The sequence below is a fragment of the Drosophila innubila genome (assembly GCF_004354385.1).
Source record: "Drosophila innubila isolate TH190305 chromosome 2L unlocalized genomic scaffold, UK_Dinn_1.0 4_B_2L, whole genome shotgun sequence".
Taxonomy (NCBI): Eukaryota; Metazoa; Arthropoda; class Insecta; order Diptera; family Drosophilidae; genus Drosophila; species Drosophila innubila.
Window position 1 is genome coordinate 12241350 of NW_022995372.1, and position 19056 is coordinate 12260405.

The 19056-nt window shown below is 35.7% G+C and overlaps 1 protein-coding gene across 1 annotated transcript; it reads right to left on the reverse strand.

Moving 5' to 3' along the window:
• Positions 1-1326: 1326 nt before the first annotated feature.
• LOC117780689 (lipase 3) lies at positions 1327-11467 on the reverse strand. Its single transcript, XM_034617317.1, has 5 exons — positions 10837-11467; positions 4658-4835; positions 4240-4601; positions 4009-4167; positions 1327-2405 (listed from the first exon to the last, which is right to left on the reverse strand). Exons 1-5 carry the CDS (start codon positions 11059-11061, stop codon positions 1734-1736), a joined length of 1596 nt encoding a protein of 531 aa, XP_034473208.1. The 5' UTR covers positions 11062-11467; the 3' UTR covers positions 1327-1733.
• Positions 11468-19056: the final 7589 nt, after the last annotated feature.

The window sequence follows — 19056 nt, forward strand, 5'->3', positions numbered from 1 at the left end:
CTGAAAACCCTGCGGTTTTCTTTTTACAACTACAGCTGTCAAATAGTCACGCCGCGAGCGACTCTTCTCGTGCGGTTTAAATCGCGCCGGAGTCGTCAGAAAATATTTATTGCCTACTTTCAGGCTGAATCATATATACTAACCAGCGAATAACACCGTTAAAAGTATAGGAACCGTTAACCGAAACTAACCGTTTCTTATTTAGTTCCGAAACTAATAATTCTTTAATTCTCTTTGAAGAACCGAAAACCGAAACGCTTGTACCGGTACAGTTGTGGTGAAAGAGTTGACAAACTTCTAACTGTAATAGCTTGAAGAAAACTGACCCGATTTTCAATCGGAATGCCATTTTGATCATGATTCTTTCTTTTAATTAATTAATACTGCATTTAAATGTTTTGTATTTAGAAAATTCTATTATTCTTAGCAAAACATTACCGATTTTCAAGCGGAATGTCATTTTAATCATGGTTTGGCCTCTATATTCATTCTGTAGTTAGTTGATTTAGAACATTTTATTAATTTATAATTTTTCGACTATCATTGCCACGTGGCCGAAGCCGAAAGAAGATTACTGAAATGAAACCTTATACCGAAATAGTTGTTTCGTAACGTACCGGAACTAAAACCGTACCCTTTATTGGTTTCGGTTTGATTCATTTTAATATCATCCAAATAAACACGAAATTTTGTATGAATATTACCCAAAGCGAAATAATAAAATAAAACGCAAATTTAAAATTATATTTGGTTAAAATTTATGGGCAGGCTTTCATAATGAACTGCTATTCGCTTATATTAAAAGTGATCGAAATTAAATAATTCATAGATGTAATTTTATATCGCATTAGCCACCAGGGCAACCACAGACTCCTATCAAACAGGGCCTAGATGGGTGCCAAACTAATGAACGGTCTGTTTATTATGTAAGTTAAACGGTGGCTTCGACAAATTCTGTCTAGCGTTTATTTTTATTGGCTGTGTTTTTCACACAAATGACAGTGCATTTCAATTTAATTATCCGCTTATTTGGCAACGGAATAAACTATTCAATTATGCTGCCGATGGGGTAATTAACAAAGCGCCTACAAACGACAAACGCGTTATGCGATACACTTTTGAATTATTTAATTTTATTAACAAATTCTGATGTTGCCAGACGCATTCCAAAAACAATTGCATACTTTTGGGCTGTACCAATTTTTTTATTTAATCCTTATTTTTAATTGTACAAAATCTACTTATATTTTGCTTATATTTTTTTAATGTCCAAAATATCGAATTTCTATATAAAAATAACAATAATAGTTATCAAAAAATCTTGCATATAAATTCTTCAATAAAAAACTTTAGTTATTATAAACTTAAAATACATTTATTAAGAATACATTAAAATTACAGTTACTCATAAATTTGTACACAAAAAACATAAATAAAACATTTTCAAACTAGGCAGCATATAAAGAACTTAGTGATATGTAAATGGTAAATGGGATTTATTGATTTTAGTTGAAGATTTTATTATGGTGTGTCGTGCGCCAAGTTAATAATATTATAATAATATTATGATTGTATATTGGGCGTGCCTGAGTTGATGCTGTTGCAAGTGCAGTTGCAACTCCATCTCAAACGCTGGGAGCTGAGCGTAAATTGTTAAAATGTCATCACAGTCAAATGAAATTACACAAAAGAGAACCTCGAGAATTTTACACCGTTTCTGCTCAGTGGACACGTCACGCTCTTGCATTCGCATCCGCATCCGAATACGAATCGGCGCGAGCTTCCAATGTGGATGTGCTAGTTGTGGCATCCACAACATCCTCCATGGTGACTGTCGTTGGCTGTGTCGATGTCGGTGATGTGGTTAATGTTACTTCCTGTTCGACTCTCAGCGGCGTATGTACATTTGGTGGCAAGTTTGGCTGCAATGTTGCCTGCAACTGTATTTGATGCATCTGCAGATGCTGACGCTGCAGTTGCATGGCCAGATAACTGGCCAAGTTGGCCGTTAACTTGGCCCGATGGTTCTCCACGCGCCTAATGTTCCGCACCAGACGATTGTAGACCAACGGCTTAACATCGATGGCCCAAAGGAAGTCCAAGTGATTGAAGCGCTCCATCGGCACCAGATACTTGTCTATCACATTGGGCAACTCTCTGGCCAATCGATCAACGCCTGTTGTCGACACGAGCAGATCGTTCACCGAATAGTATAAGGCAACTGGCACCTTGACACGCGACAAATCATAATCTGGAGGTGTCATGCGATTGTATTCCAGTTGATTTCTTAAATATCCTCGATCAAATTTACGAAAATGTCCCGACTTCATCAGCTGACCAAAATGTTCGAGTTGTTTGATCGAGGCACCGGAAGGAGTGTGACTCAGCATGACGGGCAGCATCGTCTAAGGAAAGAGAATCTTTCAATTAATTACATTCAAATATACTTCAATGGCAAATAAAATAAAAACAAAAAATAAATGAAATAAAATAAATAGTCGAGCAAAAAATTGTTTTCTAAATTAACAAAACTTAAATGCAGAATCAATTTTTATATTTATTAAGATCGTTTGAGTTAGAGTAAATCAAAAATGTCAAAGATTATATACATTTTCATAATGAATATGTAAATTTCAGTCAATAAATTTTTTAGTTTATTTCTAGTATAGGTAAATCCAAAAATAAGAGTTTTATATATTTTTCATAGTAAATATGTAAAATAATAAACTCTTTTCCGAACTTTAATATTAAAAAAAAAAACTGTAGCTTAATTATTACTTCTAAGCTAAAATCAATTTGTATAATAATTATTCATTTATTTTAAAAGTCACAGTCCCTGATGTAATTCAATTTAATATAAGCCTACTAGATATTTCTCATGTGAAAAGCTCAATTTTCAACTGTACCTAGATTAAAGCCATAATTTTCGGCTTGTTGCTAAATTATGTAGACGACGTGTGCCACCCCCATCTGGTGGCAGGGTCAGATTAGGTCAGAAACGCTCCTAATTAACATGCATTGTCGCCTATTTGGCGTTTCGCTGTTCAGCGTTCAACATTCGCTTGTGTCAGTTAATTATGCTCATATTTCCCCAACGACAACAACCACAACAACAATAATAAGGGCACTGTGAAGCTAGTCAATGGCATTGTAGATAGATAATAACAGAATGCCAGGCTATACACCTGTTCGTATTGTTCGTATTGAGCATGCAATTTAAGCTTCGATGACTCCATTTTGTGGGTCATAACTTCAAATTGAAGCGAGTGTTCAACTTGCGGTCATTTGTGATCAACTGATAAGCTTTCTACGGGATTTACAAAACCATGTTGTCATCTAAGTCTTTTATAAATGAGAATTCGAATGCACTTGAGAGAACTAAGTCGTAAGGTTTTAAAAAGAATACAAGAAATTTTTTTTCTTAATTTGATAAATGTATGCTATTAAAATTTGCGATATTTTCTCTTTTTTAATTTGATAAACTTTCCTATTTTCTATTGCTTTAAATTATTTCCTTTTTAGTTTTTTCTGCACTTTTATTTTTATAATCTATATTTGTATATTTCTATATTTTAGTATTAATTCTTTACTGCTTTTAGTCTTAAATTTTAAATTATGATTTAATTTTTATTTATTTTTTCTGCACTTTTCTATTTGGAATGTTTCATTAATTGTTGTTATATATTTCAAATAATATCAGTGATTACTTCTTTGCCGACTTTTTTCTTTGTAATCCCAGAGTTATTGAGCTGTTTTGGAACCGTTCAGTTTTTGACTATCACACACAATCTGATCGGCATATTATCAAAGTTAAATCATTAAAGTGATTACACAAATGAAGTGGCAACTCAATGAAGACAATCACACAATCAGATGCAAAGTTGGCAGCTGTGGCAACAACAAACAGATAGCGTGTGTGGCGAAATTCAAATCGTTTGCCGCAAACATTTGTGGCACACGGGTAGTAGAGGCAAGAGTGTGGCATGTGTGTTATCCCTGCCACATTACCTTGTTCAGCTGTTCGGAATTGTAGCCGGCGACTAAAAACAGGATATTCGAACAGACATCCTGCGTCATGGCATTGTCGTGGCAAACAACCTGACTGTGGTCCACCAGGAATTTGGTGTTCGGCATGAATTCCGTGATGCGCAGCATTCGCGTGGCAGCCTGTAAACCAGACAAAAAGGAAACACACTCAGTCGAAATTGGCAAATCGAATTGTAGGTATTACCAACTCACCGTCAGAAAGTCGAGGAACAGGACGAGGGTGCGAAAGAGCGGACTCTTCATGTCGTGGATGTAGGCAATGGGCGCCAGAGCATGCATCGAGGTGATTTTCTGTGAGTAGGCAGGTTGCTCGGAGCACAGAACCCAAAAGATGGCCGTGCCCTGAGAGTGGCCAATATAGTGGAGTTGTTCGTAGCCAGTTTTACTCAGTATATAGTCAATGTTGGCTGGCAGATCGTATTTGCCCATCTCGTGGAATGTAAAGTCCCAAAACTCCTGATAGTCGCTATTTAGACTCGTGTGATTCTTCGAATAGCGATTGCCTCGCGAGTTGCCCATCCAGACATCATAGCCCAGATCAGAGAGCATATAACCTAGAGTGTTATTTTAATCAATAAATATTTGAAATTATATTTGTGTGTGCACTCACCCAATCCCGACTTGGGACCCATTAGCACCCATGTGGCAGAGGTATCCAGTATGCCATGCATGAGGAGCACTGGTTGTGCCCCCTTCTTTGGTATGCGATGCATTTCCAGTATATATCCATCCTTGGTTACCACTGTATGTGTCTCCGATGGATATCCGTATTTTCGTATTAATTTCGGCTGTTCAAAGAGACCAAATAACGAGGGAGTGAGTAAAAAAAAAGAGTTAGTGGCAGCTGTGGCAAGTGCAAATCATGACAGTGTGAAATTGAGTTGCAGCCACGCCCCCCTTTTTTCGCTCTTCCAATTTGCATAACTCTGCGGCTCAGGTGTAGGTGCCCCACCTTGGTTAGGGCCTGGCCAGGCGACGACATCGTCTGGGCTTTAACCACAGCAATTTGGGCTAATGAATTTTAATTTGTGGCATCAACAAGTTAAACAAGCTGCAGACACTTGCAAGCGAATGTTCTTGTGACCCTAGAGAAGAATTTCGCCAAATAATTGGTTAGTATTTAATAAACAGCTAATGGAATTTGCGCAAAGAAAATTGCTTTCAGGTTAAGTATGCAAAGCTGGCTATCAAAAGTGAAATACCCAAATGTTAAAGAATATTTATTTATAGAAGCGATGTGGAGATTATGATTAATAAAGAACCTTTAGTTGCAAAATTTTATGAACGTTATGTAATGGCTTACATATTATAATTTCCCATTTATTAATTAATTAACTAACGTATTAACTATTTAATAGCCTCTATCTACATATTGATATGATACTTGATATATCCATTAATACTTTTATAACTATTTGGATTGCCACGCGCAGCATGCCATACAAATTTCTTTATTAACACCCCAAATAAAATAAAGAGCTGAGAAAAAAAAAAAAATGCAAAATGATATTAAATATCAAAAACTATAAATTATGACGATTTTGTCGATGGCACACACAGCTTTAGAATTTCAGCTGACGCAGTTGGCAGTAAAGTCACGTATTACGCATACGCCGTGGATGACAACATACAGACAACGAGTACGAATATGTATAATTTTTCCGGCAGTGCATAATTTTGTGGATATACTTGAATGTTTCGTGATAATTTTGATAAGTTTTTCAATCGTTATACAATCGTTATAATTGTGTGGGTGCCGAAATAATTGTTGTCTTATAAAACAATAGTTGAAAAATCTATAAACACGCGATTACACAAATGTGAGAGGCAGAGAAAGAAGAGAGAGAGAGAGAGAGAAGCAGTTAAATCTGCTTGGCATTTTAATTAACCTTGGCAGCGAATCGAAATAGCCACAACGGTGAGAGAGAAACAACAACAACAAAACACTCATTTAATAAGTGTAAACAATTGCATTGGCCAACTGACTTTGCCGGCTGGTTGACCAACATGAGGAAGTGGTACGTTGCCTGAGCCACTGAAATATTTTTTTCCTCTTTTCCATGCTCTTACCAATGTTGTTTTGGGGCAAAAATTAGAGTTTTCTTTTTGGCAATTTCCTAGCGGCAATTGTTATGCAATTTGCTTTGTTTGCTTTGAAAATACTCGTACAAAGAATAAAAGATTGACCAGAGCTGAGTGCTTTCAACAGCTGGCCACAGTGTTGTACTGACAGCTTTTGTTTTTCTTGGCAAATACCAGCTTGACACACTTTTGCGGCCGGCCAAAATGGCACAGCCAATATTTGTTTAAGCCGCAAGGCGGAGGCGACAATGTAAAATGCGAAAACATATTGCCAAGTTGCAGTCGCATCTTTCAACTCGGGCTATTCCCACAGCCGAGCAGCAGTGGCCAGTGGCCAGTGTTGTGAAATTCCAAAAAGGTGTTGAAATCTACGCAAATGTGTGGCAATCAAAAACGCAACAACTTGCATTTTTTTCATTCACACTATATTCCTCTGAGGCCTAAAGATAAAATCTGCAAATTGCAGCCCATTAATTTAATGGCTTATATAAGCAGCACCATTTGCTAGTGTGTGTGAATACTTTAAGTGTTGGCAATCATTTAAAAAATGAACATTGTTTAGCACTTGCATTTTCGCATTTAGCCAGCCAATTAAATTATATTCATTTTGAGAAATTTTTAGAGCTTTAATCTTAGCCAAATGTTTTGGAGAAGCTGACGAGGGAATTCCTTGACATTTCATGTTTTTTTTTCAGCTTATTTACAACACTTTAATATACCAAATCATTATGCTTACTAAATCAACTCCACCTGTCGCTTTTTTAATTAATAAAACCTTTTTCTGCATCAACAAATTGTCATGTAATAATTCAAATGCATTTGAGGTACTCTTAAAACATTACACAAAATACTTTAAAATATTTGCTGTTGACCCAATCTGACAAATGGAAAATAATTTTAGAAAACTAAAGGATAAATGAAAAAGCAAAGTAAATAAATCAACAGAGTCATAAATGTAGCTAAAACAATAATTAAATCCATGCGAATAAATCAACAAAAAGAGCTCGATAAATGGAACACTGAGGGAACCTATGTCAACCTGAAAATTATTTGATTTTTTGTTACATACTCGTATATTTACTTGACGTCTGAATTGTTGCCATTGTTTATGGTTTGTTTGCAAATGAATTTTACCGTTCCACTAACTGAACATATTTTAGTGTGTTATTTTTTTTCCATATAGCAATAACTTCATTAGCACCTAATGCATAATCTTTTGGGTTTCAGTCTCATCATGACCCACTAAATAAGATTGGTTGTTTGTGTGCGTTAGTGTGGTTTGTGTCCCTGCTAATTGCCCATGTGTGTGAGGTGTGGTTGTTAAAGCTTTGTTTGCATTTGCATTTGATTGGATATCGTTGTTGTTGTTGTTGTTGTTGTTGACATTAACGTTATTTGTGTTTTTGTAATTCCAATGCAAATTTTATTCGATGTCAACGTATTTGTATATTTGTTATATTTGCTTATGGCCTGCGCTGTTCATTTGCATAAAACACTTTTGATTTCGGATTTGTATTTTTGGAGTTGCGATCTGTTCGATTCACAACCACAAGGAAGCCGCACCACCTTTGTTTTCAGTCAATATCAATCGATATGAGCACCACTCGATTTGTAACTGACCTTGATATTGACTTGTCGACACTTCAGCACCCAACATAATCATCATCATTATAATTGCCCGGCAGCTCAATTCGAAGCGTCTCGACGCCGTTTCCAACCAGTTTTTCTTACACTTCTTTGGCCATACGTTTATATATCGATGTGTATGTGTGTGTTTGGTATTGAGTCTTTACCTGGTTTGCATTTGGTTGGTGCGTCTCGTGGCCTGACATCAATTTAATGACATCAAAAAGCAAAGGTTAATCACATTTGAACTTTTGTTTGCCATGTTTCTATCAATTGGATTGTAGAGCACAGATAATCATAATGTTCATATTATCTGAATTTCGTTTTAAATTAAAATCTCTCAAAAAATAATCATATTTCGATATTTTAATTTATAAAGAATTTTAAAATAAAATTCTTAAGCTTTGAATCCAAATTATTAAGCGTATAAAAAACATTTTATTCTGCTTTATTATTGTGATTTTAGCAAGTTCCCACTTAAAGCTTAAATGTAGACTATAGAACTGACAAATGCTCCTATAAACTTTTCCACTTAAGTAATCACATTCTGCATTGTTTTGATTTTGTTTATGTTTATGTTTCTGTTTTTTTTTTTTTTTTTGCTGCTGACAATTGAGACACATTTTGCCTGTCGATTTGTCAAACCGACGTAATCAAGTTGATGACAACGATTTACAAATCTTTTGGCGTGCAAAAACAATGCGGAAACTCTTCAAATTCAAATTAAGGCACTGCCAAAGCCCAAAAAAAAATAAATAAATAAAAATAAGCAGACTAAAACTGAAACTGAAGCAAAAACTCAACAAAAGCAAATGAATAAAAGAAATAATAAAAAAAATGCCTATTGCAATCGCATTTCCTTGTTGTAGTCATGTGTAGAGACGTGAAGAGACTGAGACATGGCATAGGGTCTGGCATTATTCCAGAGTTCCCAAAGATCTCGCATCGCTATCGTTGGCTAACCATTGTAAGTGTTGTTGGGGCACGTGCAACAAGAGCTCCTAACCCATATTTCAAAGTCAGTCAGCCAGTCGACAGGTTAGCCTAATTGCATGTTGATTATTGTTCATGTGTGAGTGTTTGGTGTATGTGTTAGTGTATGTGTGTGTGTGTTGACAATTTCCAATTTGTTATTGCTGCCATTAAAGGTGTCTCTCCCCTCTCAATGCGACGATTATGCAATTGGCAACGTGCAGAAAATGTTGAAGACTTTTAGTTTGGTTCGGTTTGGTTAGCTTTCGGTTCGGTTAGTTTGTTGGCCGCATTTGAAAGCCCAGCCATGACTTTGCATAAGATTCAGTTTCAGTTTTGGCTTCAGTTTCTGTTTTAAGTTTAATATCGTTACTCTGTTGACAATGCTCATACATCTCTCTTTCTTACTCTCTCTCTTTCTGACTTTGAGACGCACGTAATTCGCATAATGCACGTTACGTTATCACGTAATAGAAGCACCCTCTGTCCACCCATGCTGCACCTCTTTTCCCTCATCCAAAAGTAAAAAAACCACACTTTTACACTTGCTGGTACTTTTTTGCTGTTTATCGTGTTGTTAATAATTTGTATTTTATTTGATTTATTTTTGTATTTCTTGCGAGTGTATTGGCTTTGTCAATTTTCGCCTGGTTGTCATTATTAAACATTATCGAAATTGATGGCAATGTTATTTCCACCTTTAAAGGTAATGGGGTAATCTTCAGCTTTATTTACTCTTTGCTATTGCCTTGACAAACTCATGTTCAAATCCCAAAAAAAAAAAAAATCTATTATAAACAAAAATTAAAATATTACCTACAATTTTGTGAATATTCAAATTGTCAAAAAATGCAAGTTTTTCACTTTGTTTGACCTTTTTGAAAAATCAACTTAATAGAAACAAGAAACGTCTCTTGCATTTGTAATAATTTGTAAGCTGAAAGTCAAATGAATTAATCTAATTGCAGCCACGTGAACTGGGCCAACAATTACTGTTTGGCAGGGCTTCAAGGTCAACAGACCTACAAACTTTTCTTCATTATTTTTATTTACACTTTAGCCATGAGATATTTTTATGGATTGCATTATTCGTGTCTAAAAATATTTATATTTATTAAATTAACTTTTGGTTAAAATAACTTAGCAAAGCAAATATATTTTGTTCTAAATTATACGATTCTGCATAATAATAATAATAATATGCATGCTCTTTACATTCAAGAATATATCATGAAAAAATAAATAAGAATCTTGAATTTATTTTCTTAAAAAAAGTTTTCCAAATGAATATGCATGAATTAATACCCTATTTTCTTTTTTTTTAAATACTTCTACTGTCCAACAATCTGCCTAAATCCATTTCTTTCTCCACATTTTTGCAACTTTTCTTAAGCCTCATAATTTGTGTTTCAAAGCTCACTGACTAAAAAATTAGCAGCAACACCATAAAAAGCAAACAAAAAATTGGCAACAGCCAAAAGTCCAATTCGAAATGAATTTGAAAAGTCTGCATGGGCTGATGGGCTTCACTCACGTTAGATGATCATAAACGTAAAAAAGTGGCAAAGTGCAAGTGGAAGGGAAAGAACTTGCAACGTGGCAGTTGCATGTTGCCAATAAATTCAGAGCGATTGCTTGACGTGCTTGGACATGATTAGAGCGACTTCTAGTTGGGTCTAATAAAGTTCTGTTAGTGAAACAAATTTGTCGAAATAGAAGTCAACGAACTGCAGAAAATGAAATACCACAAAAAAATAAAAATAAAACAAAGTAATGTGTAAACTTTCTTTTAACGAAGAGCGAGAGGCGAACACAAGAAAAAAATGGGAAAAAGTGTAAATTTATTTAACATAGAAAATTGTTTGAACCAAAATCATAAGAGATCAAGTTGTAGTAGCCACAAAGCGCACAGAGAAAAACTGAACCGGTAACAAAGGTAACAAAACTAACAACAATAACAGCCAACAACTGTTACAATAACAAATGTCAATGCTAACAACTTTGTTGCGAGCTATGAGGTCAGTCAAGGTGTCCACAGTAATTGTCACAGTTGTTGTTACCGATGTTGTTGTTTGTTGGCTTTATTTTGGGGGCAACTTTGATACTTACCGTTATCAGTGAGGCATCCTCGAGCACATCAGATTTGAGGTTACGGCCACCGCCAGCCAAATTGGCATTGCTCGATAGCAGGACACTATTCAGGAGATTCTTGAAACTCAACGAACTGTAGCTGAAGGGCGACAAAATGGTGAAGGCGTCGGCGCTGCCGCAGACGAGCAGTGCCCCAAGGCAGTGCAACAGCAGCGCCGCACATGCGCGACAACTTGGCCACATCTCACAGAGAGAGAGAGACGAAGAGGTGAGATGGAGGAAAAGAGAGAGAGAGAGGGGGAGAGAAAGAGGCACACACACACACACGGCACTCACTCGGCAAATTGGCAATGCAACAGTTGCTTGCAACAAAGCGTAACGATTACGTTGCTTTATAGCTCCCCGCAAAGAGCTTCACTTTCAACACTTTATTTATTTAAAATATAATATTATTATTAGTATTACTATTATTTTAGCTTTATCACGCAGTCACGATTAAATGCAGCTCGATAGCTTTTTTTTGTTATCCTTTGTAATGTCTAGTTTTTTGTTATATCTAAAATCGCTTTATGAGTTGAATTCCCGCACACGCGCTGTTGAAGCTACGAGCTGAGAGTTTTACTTGCCGACCGATTCACTGGAGCTTCGTTACTCAACTGACTCAAACTTTAAGCCCAAGCTGACAGTCTGGCTTGGTTTGAGCCAGGCCAACAACTCAGCTGTTAGCTCGATGCCAACTTGTTGCAGTCTGATCGAATCCATGTTGTATCTGTGGCTCACGTTGCCTGAGTGATGGATGATACTTCAATTTGGCAAACTCATTCGTAATTACAAGTGCTTTTTTTTTTGCCAAAGAAATGCTATCCAAACTGAAACTTAAAGTGTGAAAAAAATTAAGATCTTTAATTATTTTAATAAATATGCCTTGATTAAACATATTAAGAGTTTTGCCTCATTTTTAAATACTATATTGCAAATTGAAAAATTGCATCAGATGGACAAGGCAAGACAAAAATGTAATGATAAGAAAAAATTATTTATATGTATTTAATTTTTTTAATTCAACAAAATGATTTTTAGTAAACTGCATAAATTATTACATGATTTTTTTAAAAATAAATAATTAAAAATTAATTTAAATAAAACAATAATTTTTTTATAAATAGCTTGGTTTCTTATTTAATCTAAAAGAAACCAATAAAATCCATGTCTAATTAATTTTAAGATCTTCATGGTCACAAGTGGTATTATTTTATTTATTATATCCATTAAACTGCTGATCTAGTTCAGCTGCTTAGCCCAGCTCAAGGAATTAGCCCTCATGAGTTAACGGATCGAGCATGTTTGACGCCCCCATGTGACACACACACACATATATATATGTATATATACGAGCAGACAGTTGGTTTGTCGGTTGGTTGCCTCGATTATCTCTCAGACTCTACGCAGATCTATTATACTATCAAGTTGTACGTTTGTTTTGTCTGCTGGCGACGTGACGTTAGCCTATGTGGCTGTTGTGTTTATTTTTCTGCAGCGCGTGCCAAGCAAGTTTGCTGCCTAAGTCTTTCGTTTTTTTCTCAGCTCGATTCGTGTGGGTTTTCGGTTCGTGCCGTTAGTCGTTGATACGTTGTTACTGTTGTTATTGTTGTCGTCTTACTGACTCTGTTTCAGTGTTTGGTGTTACGTTTGCTGCCGCTGCCACCGCTGCCAAGGTAATTGCATTTGCACAAACCACCCGCTCCCGCTCCCGCTTCAGCTCAAGCTCCTCGGCTTAATGGCACGCCCCACTGCACCCCAAAGAGCCAGCGGCTGTTGAAATGGGTTGAAATGTCCAATTGCCTGACTGCCTACCTGACTGTTTACCTGCATTGGGATTCAGTTGGAGTCGTTTGTTGGGGTAGGCACCTGGTTACGTTTTCATTTTTGGAAAGACGAGCGAAATTTCGTTGCGTTTTGTTAGTTTTACTCTTAATTTTCTTTGTTGAGGCAATAATACGCACTCGCATTCGCATTCAAGACCTCCATTATATGCTCCATTTGTTGGCAAATGGAAACGAGTATATTGCAACTTATCAGACACATCTCTGCGTGTAACAAAGATTTTGCAATAATAATCATGATTATCATCTTGCTGTTTTTGATGATGATTATTTTCCGGCGACGATCCGGCTACGTTAACCTTGGCCAGGCCAATTTGTCAGGGCTACATTCAGCTGAATCTCAATGACAAGCCACATAAACATTAATCATAAATTCAATCAGCATTTTTACATGCATTCTTACAACATCCAAGCACACAATTGCTCAAGGCAACTCAATGCAAGGCAAGTTGCAAATTGCACGTTGCATTGCCCCAGAATGGACAATGTCTTGCACTTGCACTCATTCCACGCCAAGAATGTCATGAACACGTGCCTCCAATTTGGTGGCCAGGAGCAGGGCCATCAACTATAGCGGAATCTTAACTCTGTCGAGGTTCCATTGGCATTTATTGAAACGCCTCATTCTTCAATTTGTTGCCGCAAAAAATAATTATTTCCAACTTTTTTGCAGTTGCATTAACTGATATTATATTTAATGTTCACGCCAAGTCGCTCTTTTAAATACCCTGTAAAAATAAAGTCTATAAAGTTCTATAAATATATCAGACATTTTTGATGCCTTATTATATTCAGTATTAAATACTTTATTATATCCAGTAACTTTAATATTATAAAAAGAAAATAGAGAATATGTGAATTGCCCCTATATAGGGTATTTTATAGTTGCAATTTGTGTAAATTGTACGTGTTGCTAAGATTCTTGCAACATTTTACGCAGCAACAACTGCCAATAACAATAACACGCATACTGCCGGCTGTTTTGAATCTTTTTTTGTTTTTGTTTTTACTTCTTTTGGGCACAGCCAAAACTGTTGCAATTTAATGCCATGACTCAAGGTCAGAAGGCGCAAGTTGTTGTTGTTGCTGCTGCGCGTTGTTGTTGTAACAGATTTATTGTCTGACTGCTTTCTGCTGTAGCAACTTTTGGCTCAGTTGTTTTTGTTGGACGTCTTTTAAGTTCCAGGCTTAAACGCAGCGTGACACTGAAATTATTTGTATGCGCTAAAGTGTAACAGAGATGGAGGAAAGATAGTGAGAGGGAGATGGAGAGAGAGCGGAGTTGTTTGCTTGTCTTTCTTACCAGTAAATACTCTCTTGACCTTGTCAGGATGCATGTTGCACTGCAGTCTTCTGTATGCCTTTTAGCCGGTTGACACACTTTTTGACCAGGTTACCTCAATATTTATATGCCAATGTTTATTGTGTTGCTTGAGTGTTAAATTGACAAGCTGAATATGCCTTCTCAAAAGCATTTAAAATCACAAATAACATTTACAAAGCTCTTGTAATAAAAATGATTAACGATCAACTCAATATCTGTGATTAAGTTCGTACTATTAAATAGCAACTTATTCTAAAGAAACCAGTAAAAACTTAAGGTTTCGACCAACTAATTATTGTATGGGTTTGCGAACAAAATGTCGGCTGCGCTTTGCGTTTAACTCTGTTCCAACTAACTTGACTTTAAGCCACCATTAAGGCGTCGCTTAAGCGTCATTTAATTACCACACTTGCCACATGTTGCGCCTACGCAAACTAAACAACAACCATAATAAAGCGGCAACAGTGGCATCCACAACAACAACAACAACAATTAAAGGGGCGTCATCATCATGTGGCCTGTGGCTGCGTAATGCGGTAGTTTCTGTTTTACAATTTCTGTGGCTTTGTTATTAACGCGGAGTAAAAAATAATATGATGATTATTATGTGGCATGAAGTGTGAGCAAACCGAGCAGCCTCCAATGCGGCGTATACTTAATAATGATTATATAAAACATTTCTAAACTCTGCAAACATTTTGATCAGCTGCTGCAGTTGCTGTTGCACTAACTGTCATCAATATTTGGTAAGAAATTCCAATGCACATGCCAATTTAATGCTAGTTGCATTTTGCAACTGCAGCCACCGAAATGCCAATGAGAAGGCATCGAGAGGCCTCTCCCTGGTTGGAAGATACCACTCTCTTTCCTACACTCTCACTCTCTCTCTCTCTCTCTCTCTCTCTCTCTCTCTCTCTTTCTTTGTTTAGCACTGTGGCAAATATTATATAAGCATCCAGCCTAGCCGGCGCCGCATTTTTCCTTTCGTGATTCAACCGCAAATGTTTTTTCCCAAACTGAACAAAAATCTGCTAATGGTGCAGTAGGCGACATCGAAAGTGGTTTTCTATACTATTTTATTAGAGGGTATTATAGATTGCTCATGCGATTTGTTCACGCTATTAACTAGTTGCACATGTAACTTCAATTGTCTGCGGTTAATTTTGAGTGCTATCATCATATTGTATGTCTTTAAACAAGACTTTAGGGAATCCAGTGCGAATTTTTAACAATTTATATAGAATAAAAAAAAAAGTAATTACCCAATTAATGAAAATTGTATTTTTCCATTATTTTGCAAGTCAATTACGCAACTAAAAATTCTGTTGTAAATTTATTTAAAAAAGATTTAATATTTAATCTGTTAGAGTATTTACATTTCTTTGGTTTGCTAAAAATTTTTGACCAACTTTTTTGGCATAAATGGGAAAAAAAAACTATAGGCAAAAAAGTGCGGGACAAGAGACAGCAACTGAGCCGAAGGCGTTGTTTATGTATTTGGTTTTCTATGCAATAGCAACAGCAACAGCAACAAAAGCAACAGCAACAATTGCAGCAACAGCACGAAAGGGGCTTACCACAAACAACAACAAAAACTATACAAGATTTGTCATTCAAAGCCAACAACAAAATGTTGGTAAATGTGTCATGGAGGCGTTTGTTGATGTTGTTGTTGCTGCTTGTGGCGCGCTCTGTTCCTGTTTATATTTGTTGCAATATAAGCAAAACATTAAATACATTTTTCAAGCCAGTTGCGTGTTTTTGTTGTTGCTCCAATTCATTCGATTGACATATATCCCAGTTGGCTGTTTATCTGTGAATATTGTTGTTGCTGTGGTTGTTGTTATTGTGGTTGTTTGTGCCATGTTTGTTGGTCTCTTTGGACTTGTTGTAAGATAGGTTTATATTTGTATTTATGCAGCGCTTGACACAACTGGCAAATTCTAATCAACGTCTTCAGCTCAACTTCTTCTCTTTATTTATTTAGCTTTTTCTTCTTTTTGGAATTTCGATGATGCAGCAAAAATATTGTGGGAGAGTCCCAGAAATGCTTGGAATGATGGATGTGATTCAGTTCAAGGCAATCAGATTAAAGACAATTCGTTTTTATAAGATATAAGGTTAAAATTAAAGCTCATTACTATACAGATTTAATATAGTTTAAGTTGCACAGAATAGTTTGAAGATTTTACTTAAATTAAAACAAAAATGTTGCAAGAATTTTTTCTAAAATAAAAGTAAAAAAATAAATAAAAAAAATAAAAATAATAAATGTTGAATAAAACAAAATTACAGTAGACTGTGTAATAAAATATTTTTTTAAATTTACATAAAATTGACTTTTATAATTTTTTAAATCAGTGCTTTATGCCAGGTTCTAATGGTCAAAACAGTTTTGAATGAATTACTTTCAAGTGTTGCTGCCAAAATTGTTCATAACTGAAAGTATAACTCGTTAAGTACTTGACACGCCAAACACGTTCAGGTGACATACAAAACAACAACAACAATAACAGTTAAAAACATGTATAAGACGTAACAATTAAAAGCGTTAAAAGCATTTTATATAATAATGCGCAAAACAAACAATTCACACGCTTTAAACCTTTTGGGACCTCCAGTTCAAAGCACACCCTATATAATTATATATATATAAACATATAATATATTAAAGAGTCATAATTGGCGTACTCGTTATAAAGACGACATGCAAATGGAGAGAGTGAAATGAAATGTTTATTAGACAAGTTTTGACAGCTGACAGCATTGCTAATCATTTCGAGATCACATAATGAGTAATAAACTGAAGTATAAAAACAAAAAAATTCCAGTTATTATTATTATGTAGCATGCACATTAGCAACAAAGTCAACGACAACAATAACAACAACAACAACAACTGCGACTATGCCACAAAAAGTTGTATAAAAATTAGCTGAAAATTATGGCTGAGTGAATGTTGTGCCAAAATTATGTTAATTACATACACAAATGCATGCTGCTTTTGTATCTGTACACTGAAAAAAAAACAAACTTTTAAAATCGAGAACAAACATCTTAAAAATTTTAAGACCATATTACTATTACTAGGAATATTCATCTAAAAAATCGCAGTTTTTAATATAAGAATACAAATCTTAAATTTCTAGGAAAGTATAAATATGTCGTATTATATTTGAAGTCAATAATGGTCCAGTTGAAAGCACGGGTTCGAGTCCCACTCTTTACAAGTCACGATAAATTTCAGAACATAACAAAAAATAAATATATTTTAAAATCTTTTTTATTTTTTTTATTTCTTGACTTAAAGCTTAAGAATATTTATTCTTACAATAAGAACTTGGTCATATTCGAAATGTTCTCAAAACCAACATGTTTTCTTACTTTAAGACGCATTTTTTAACCAACATTTTTTGTAATGATACTAAAATCTTGATTTTATAAAATTTTTTCAACAGTGTATCCATATCTGTATCTGAATGCGTGCATCTGTGGGGCATGCAAATGAGCATTTTGCGGCAAGCTGTGTGCCTGCAGGATGTGTTTGGGTTTTCCACGCATAAATTTTCTTCGGCCTGAGCGCGTCAAGCGACCATTTTGCCAAATGCTAAAAGCAGTTCTATTGAGAGAGCGGGGGTTAATGCAGGATGTCCGGGTGGAAAGATAGGGGAGGGAGGTTAGGCCCACAGTTGCATAATTAATTTGTTTACACAGTTGTAAACAAACCCAGCTTTCAGTTTGTATTGTGACGCAAGGACGAGTTGCAAATAGAAATAAATGTAAATTTCAAATTTCATAGCTTATGACAGCGGCAAGGCGAAGGACGATGGGTGGTGGGATAATTGGGCTGCAATTAAGATAAATGTGAAGCTTAAATTACACGTAGCACTGTAATCTATTGTAATGAAAGTTGGAGTTGAAATCTAACGTCAAAGCTTGCATTAAATGTGTTTTGTACTCATAATGCAATTGTTTTTCAAAGAGCTAATATAAAATATGAAATTTAAATTGTTTAATTTTTTGCAATTGTTTTAAAAGTTTTACAGGATATTTTTAAAGAAAATCAAATTTTACTTTTGCATACATAGATAAAAACTGTACATTTTGTAAGCTTTGTATGTACTGTAATTTTAATATTAAATTTAAATTGTATTATGGCATTAACATTAATAGCTTTAACCGCTCGACTAGCAGCTACCCTGTGTGCTCTGTTGTACCCAGAGCTCAGCTTAATTTGATTGTTTTTTAATAAATTTGCGTATTGAAATTATTTTGTTCGCAGTGAAATATTCCTTTTAAAATGTAAGATTTAAGCCTACATAAATCCCCCACATCATGCGAAGCTCATAAGCCTTGAATGATGCATGTGGCATCGCATTCCGACTGCACTGGCAATATCATTAACTATATCATCGATAAACTGTCATTTCCTTCCTATTTATATTTATTTTGCGACATTTTTCTTCTTCGCTTTATTGATATTGTTATTGATGTTGCTGCTGTTATTGTTGTTGCTGTTGCTGTTGCAGTGTCTGTTGCCTGTTAATACGAGTGCGAATACATTTCCTGGCTGCAACAACAACTACAACAATGGCGTCAAATGTTTTACAGCAGATAAGAAGTTTAATTTATGCGAAAACATGCTTTGACCTGCCCCCTCCCCCAACACAACCACCTCTGTCCCCTCTCCTCCCCCAGCCTTCCAACATTTGCCAGCCAGAAGCGACAGCCAGACGGCCAGATAAACAAATATATATGTATCTATACATGTATATATAGTTATATGGCAGGACTTTATTGAGTGCACATGTGAACGTGTTCGTACACGTCTGGTTGCAGCTGACTAGGCTGACTGGCCACGCCCACAATTTCACACGCTCAACGCCTGCTATTGACCTTCATTGGCCATGTGCAGCCATTTTTTCTTCACACTCGCCCAAAAACATGGCCATAAATTGTGCGAAGTCGCTTCCGTTTTTGCGGTTTGTCGATGCGCTGACATTGCTACCATGTTGTTATTGTTGTTGCTGC

Bases quoted from the DNA above. Each gene is read 5' to 3' on its own strand.
- LOC117780689 (XM_034617317.1), bottom strand. From the start codon at position 11,061: ATGTGGCCAAGTTGTCGCGCATGTGCGGCGCTGCTGTTGCACTGCCTT. The intron at 4,168-4,239 runs GTGAGTTGGTAA...TCTGGTTTACAG, and splicing joins TGTTCCTCGACTTTCTGACG to GCTGCCACGCGAATGCTGCG. The intron at 2,406-4,008 runs GTAATGTGGCAG...CTCTTTCCTTAG, and splicing joins ATTCCGAACAGCTGAACAAG to ACGATGCTGCCCGTCATGCT.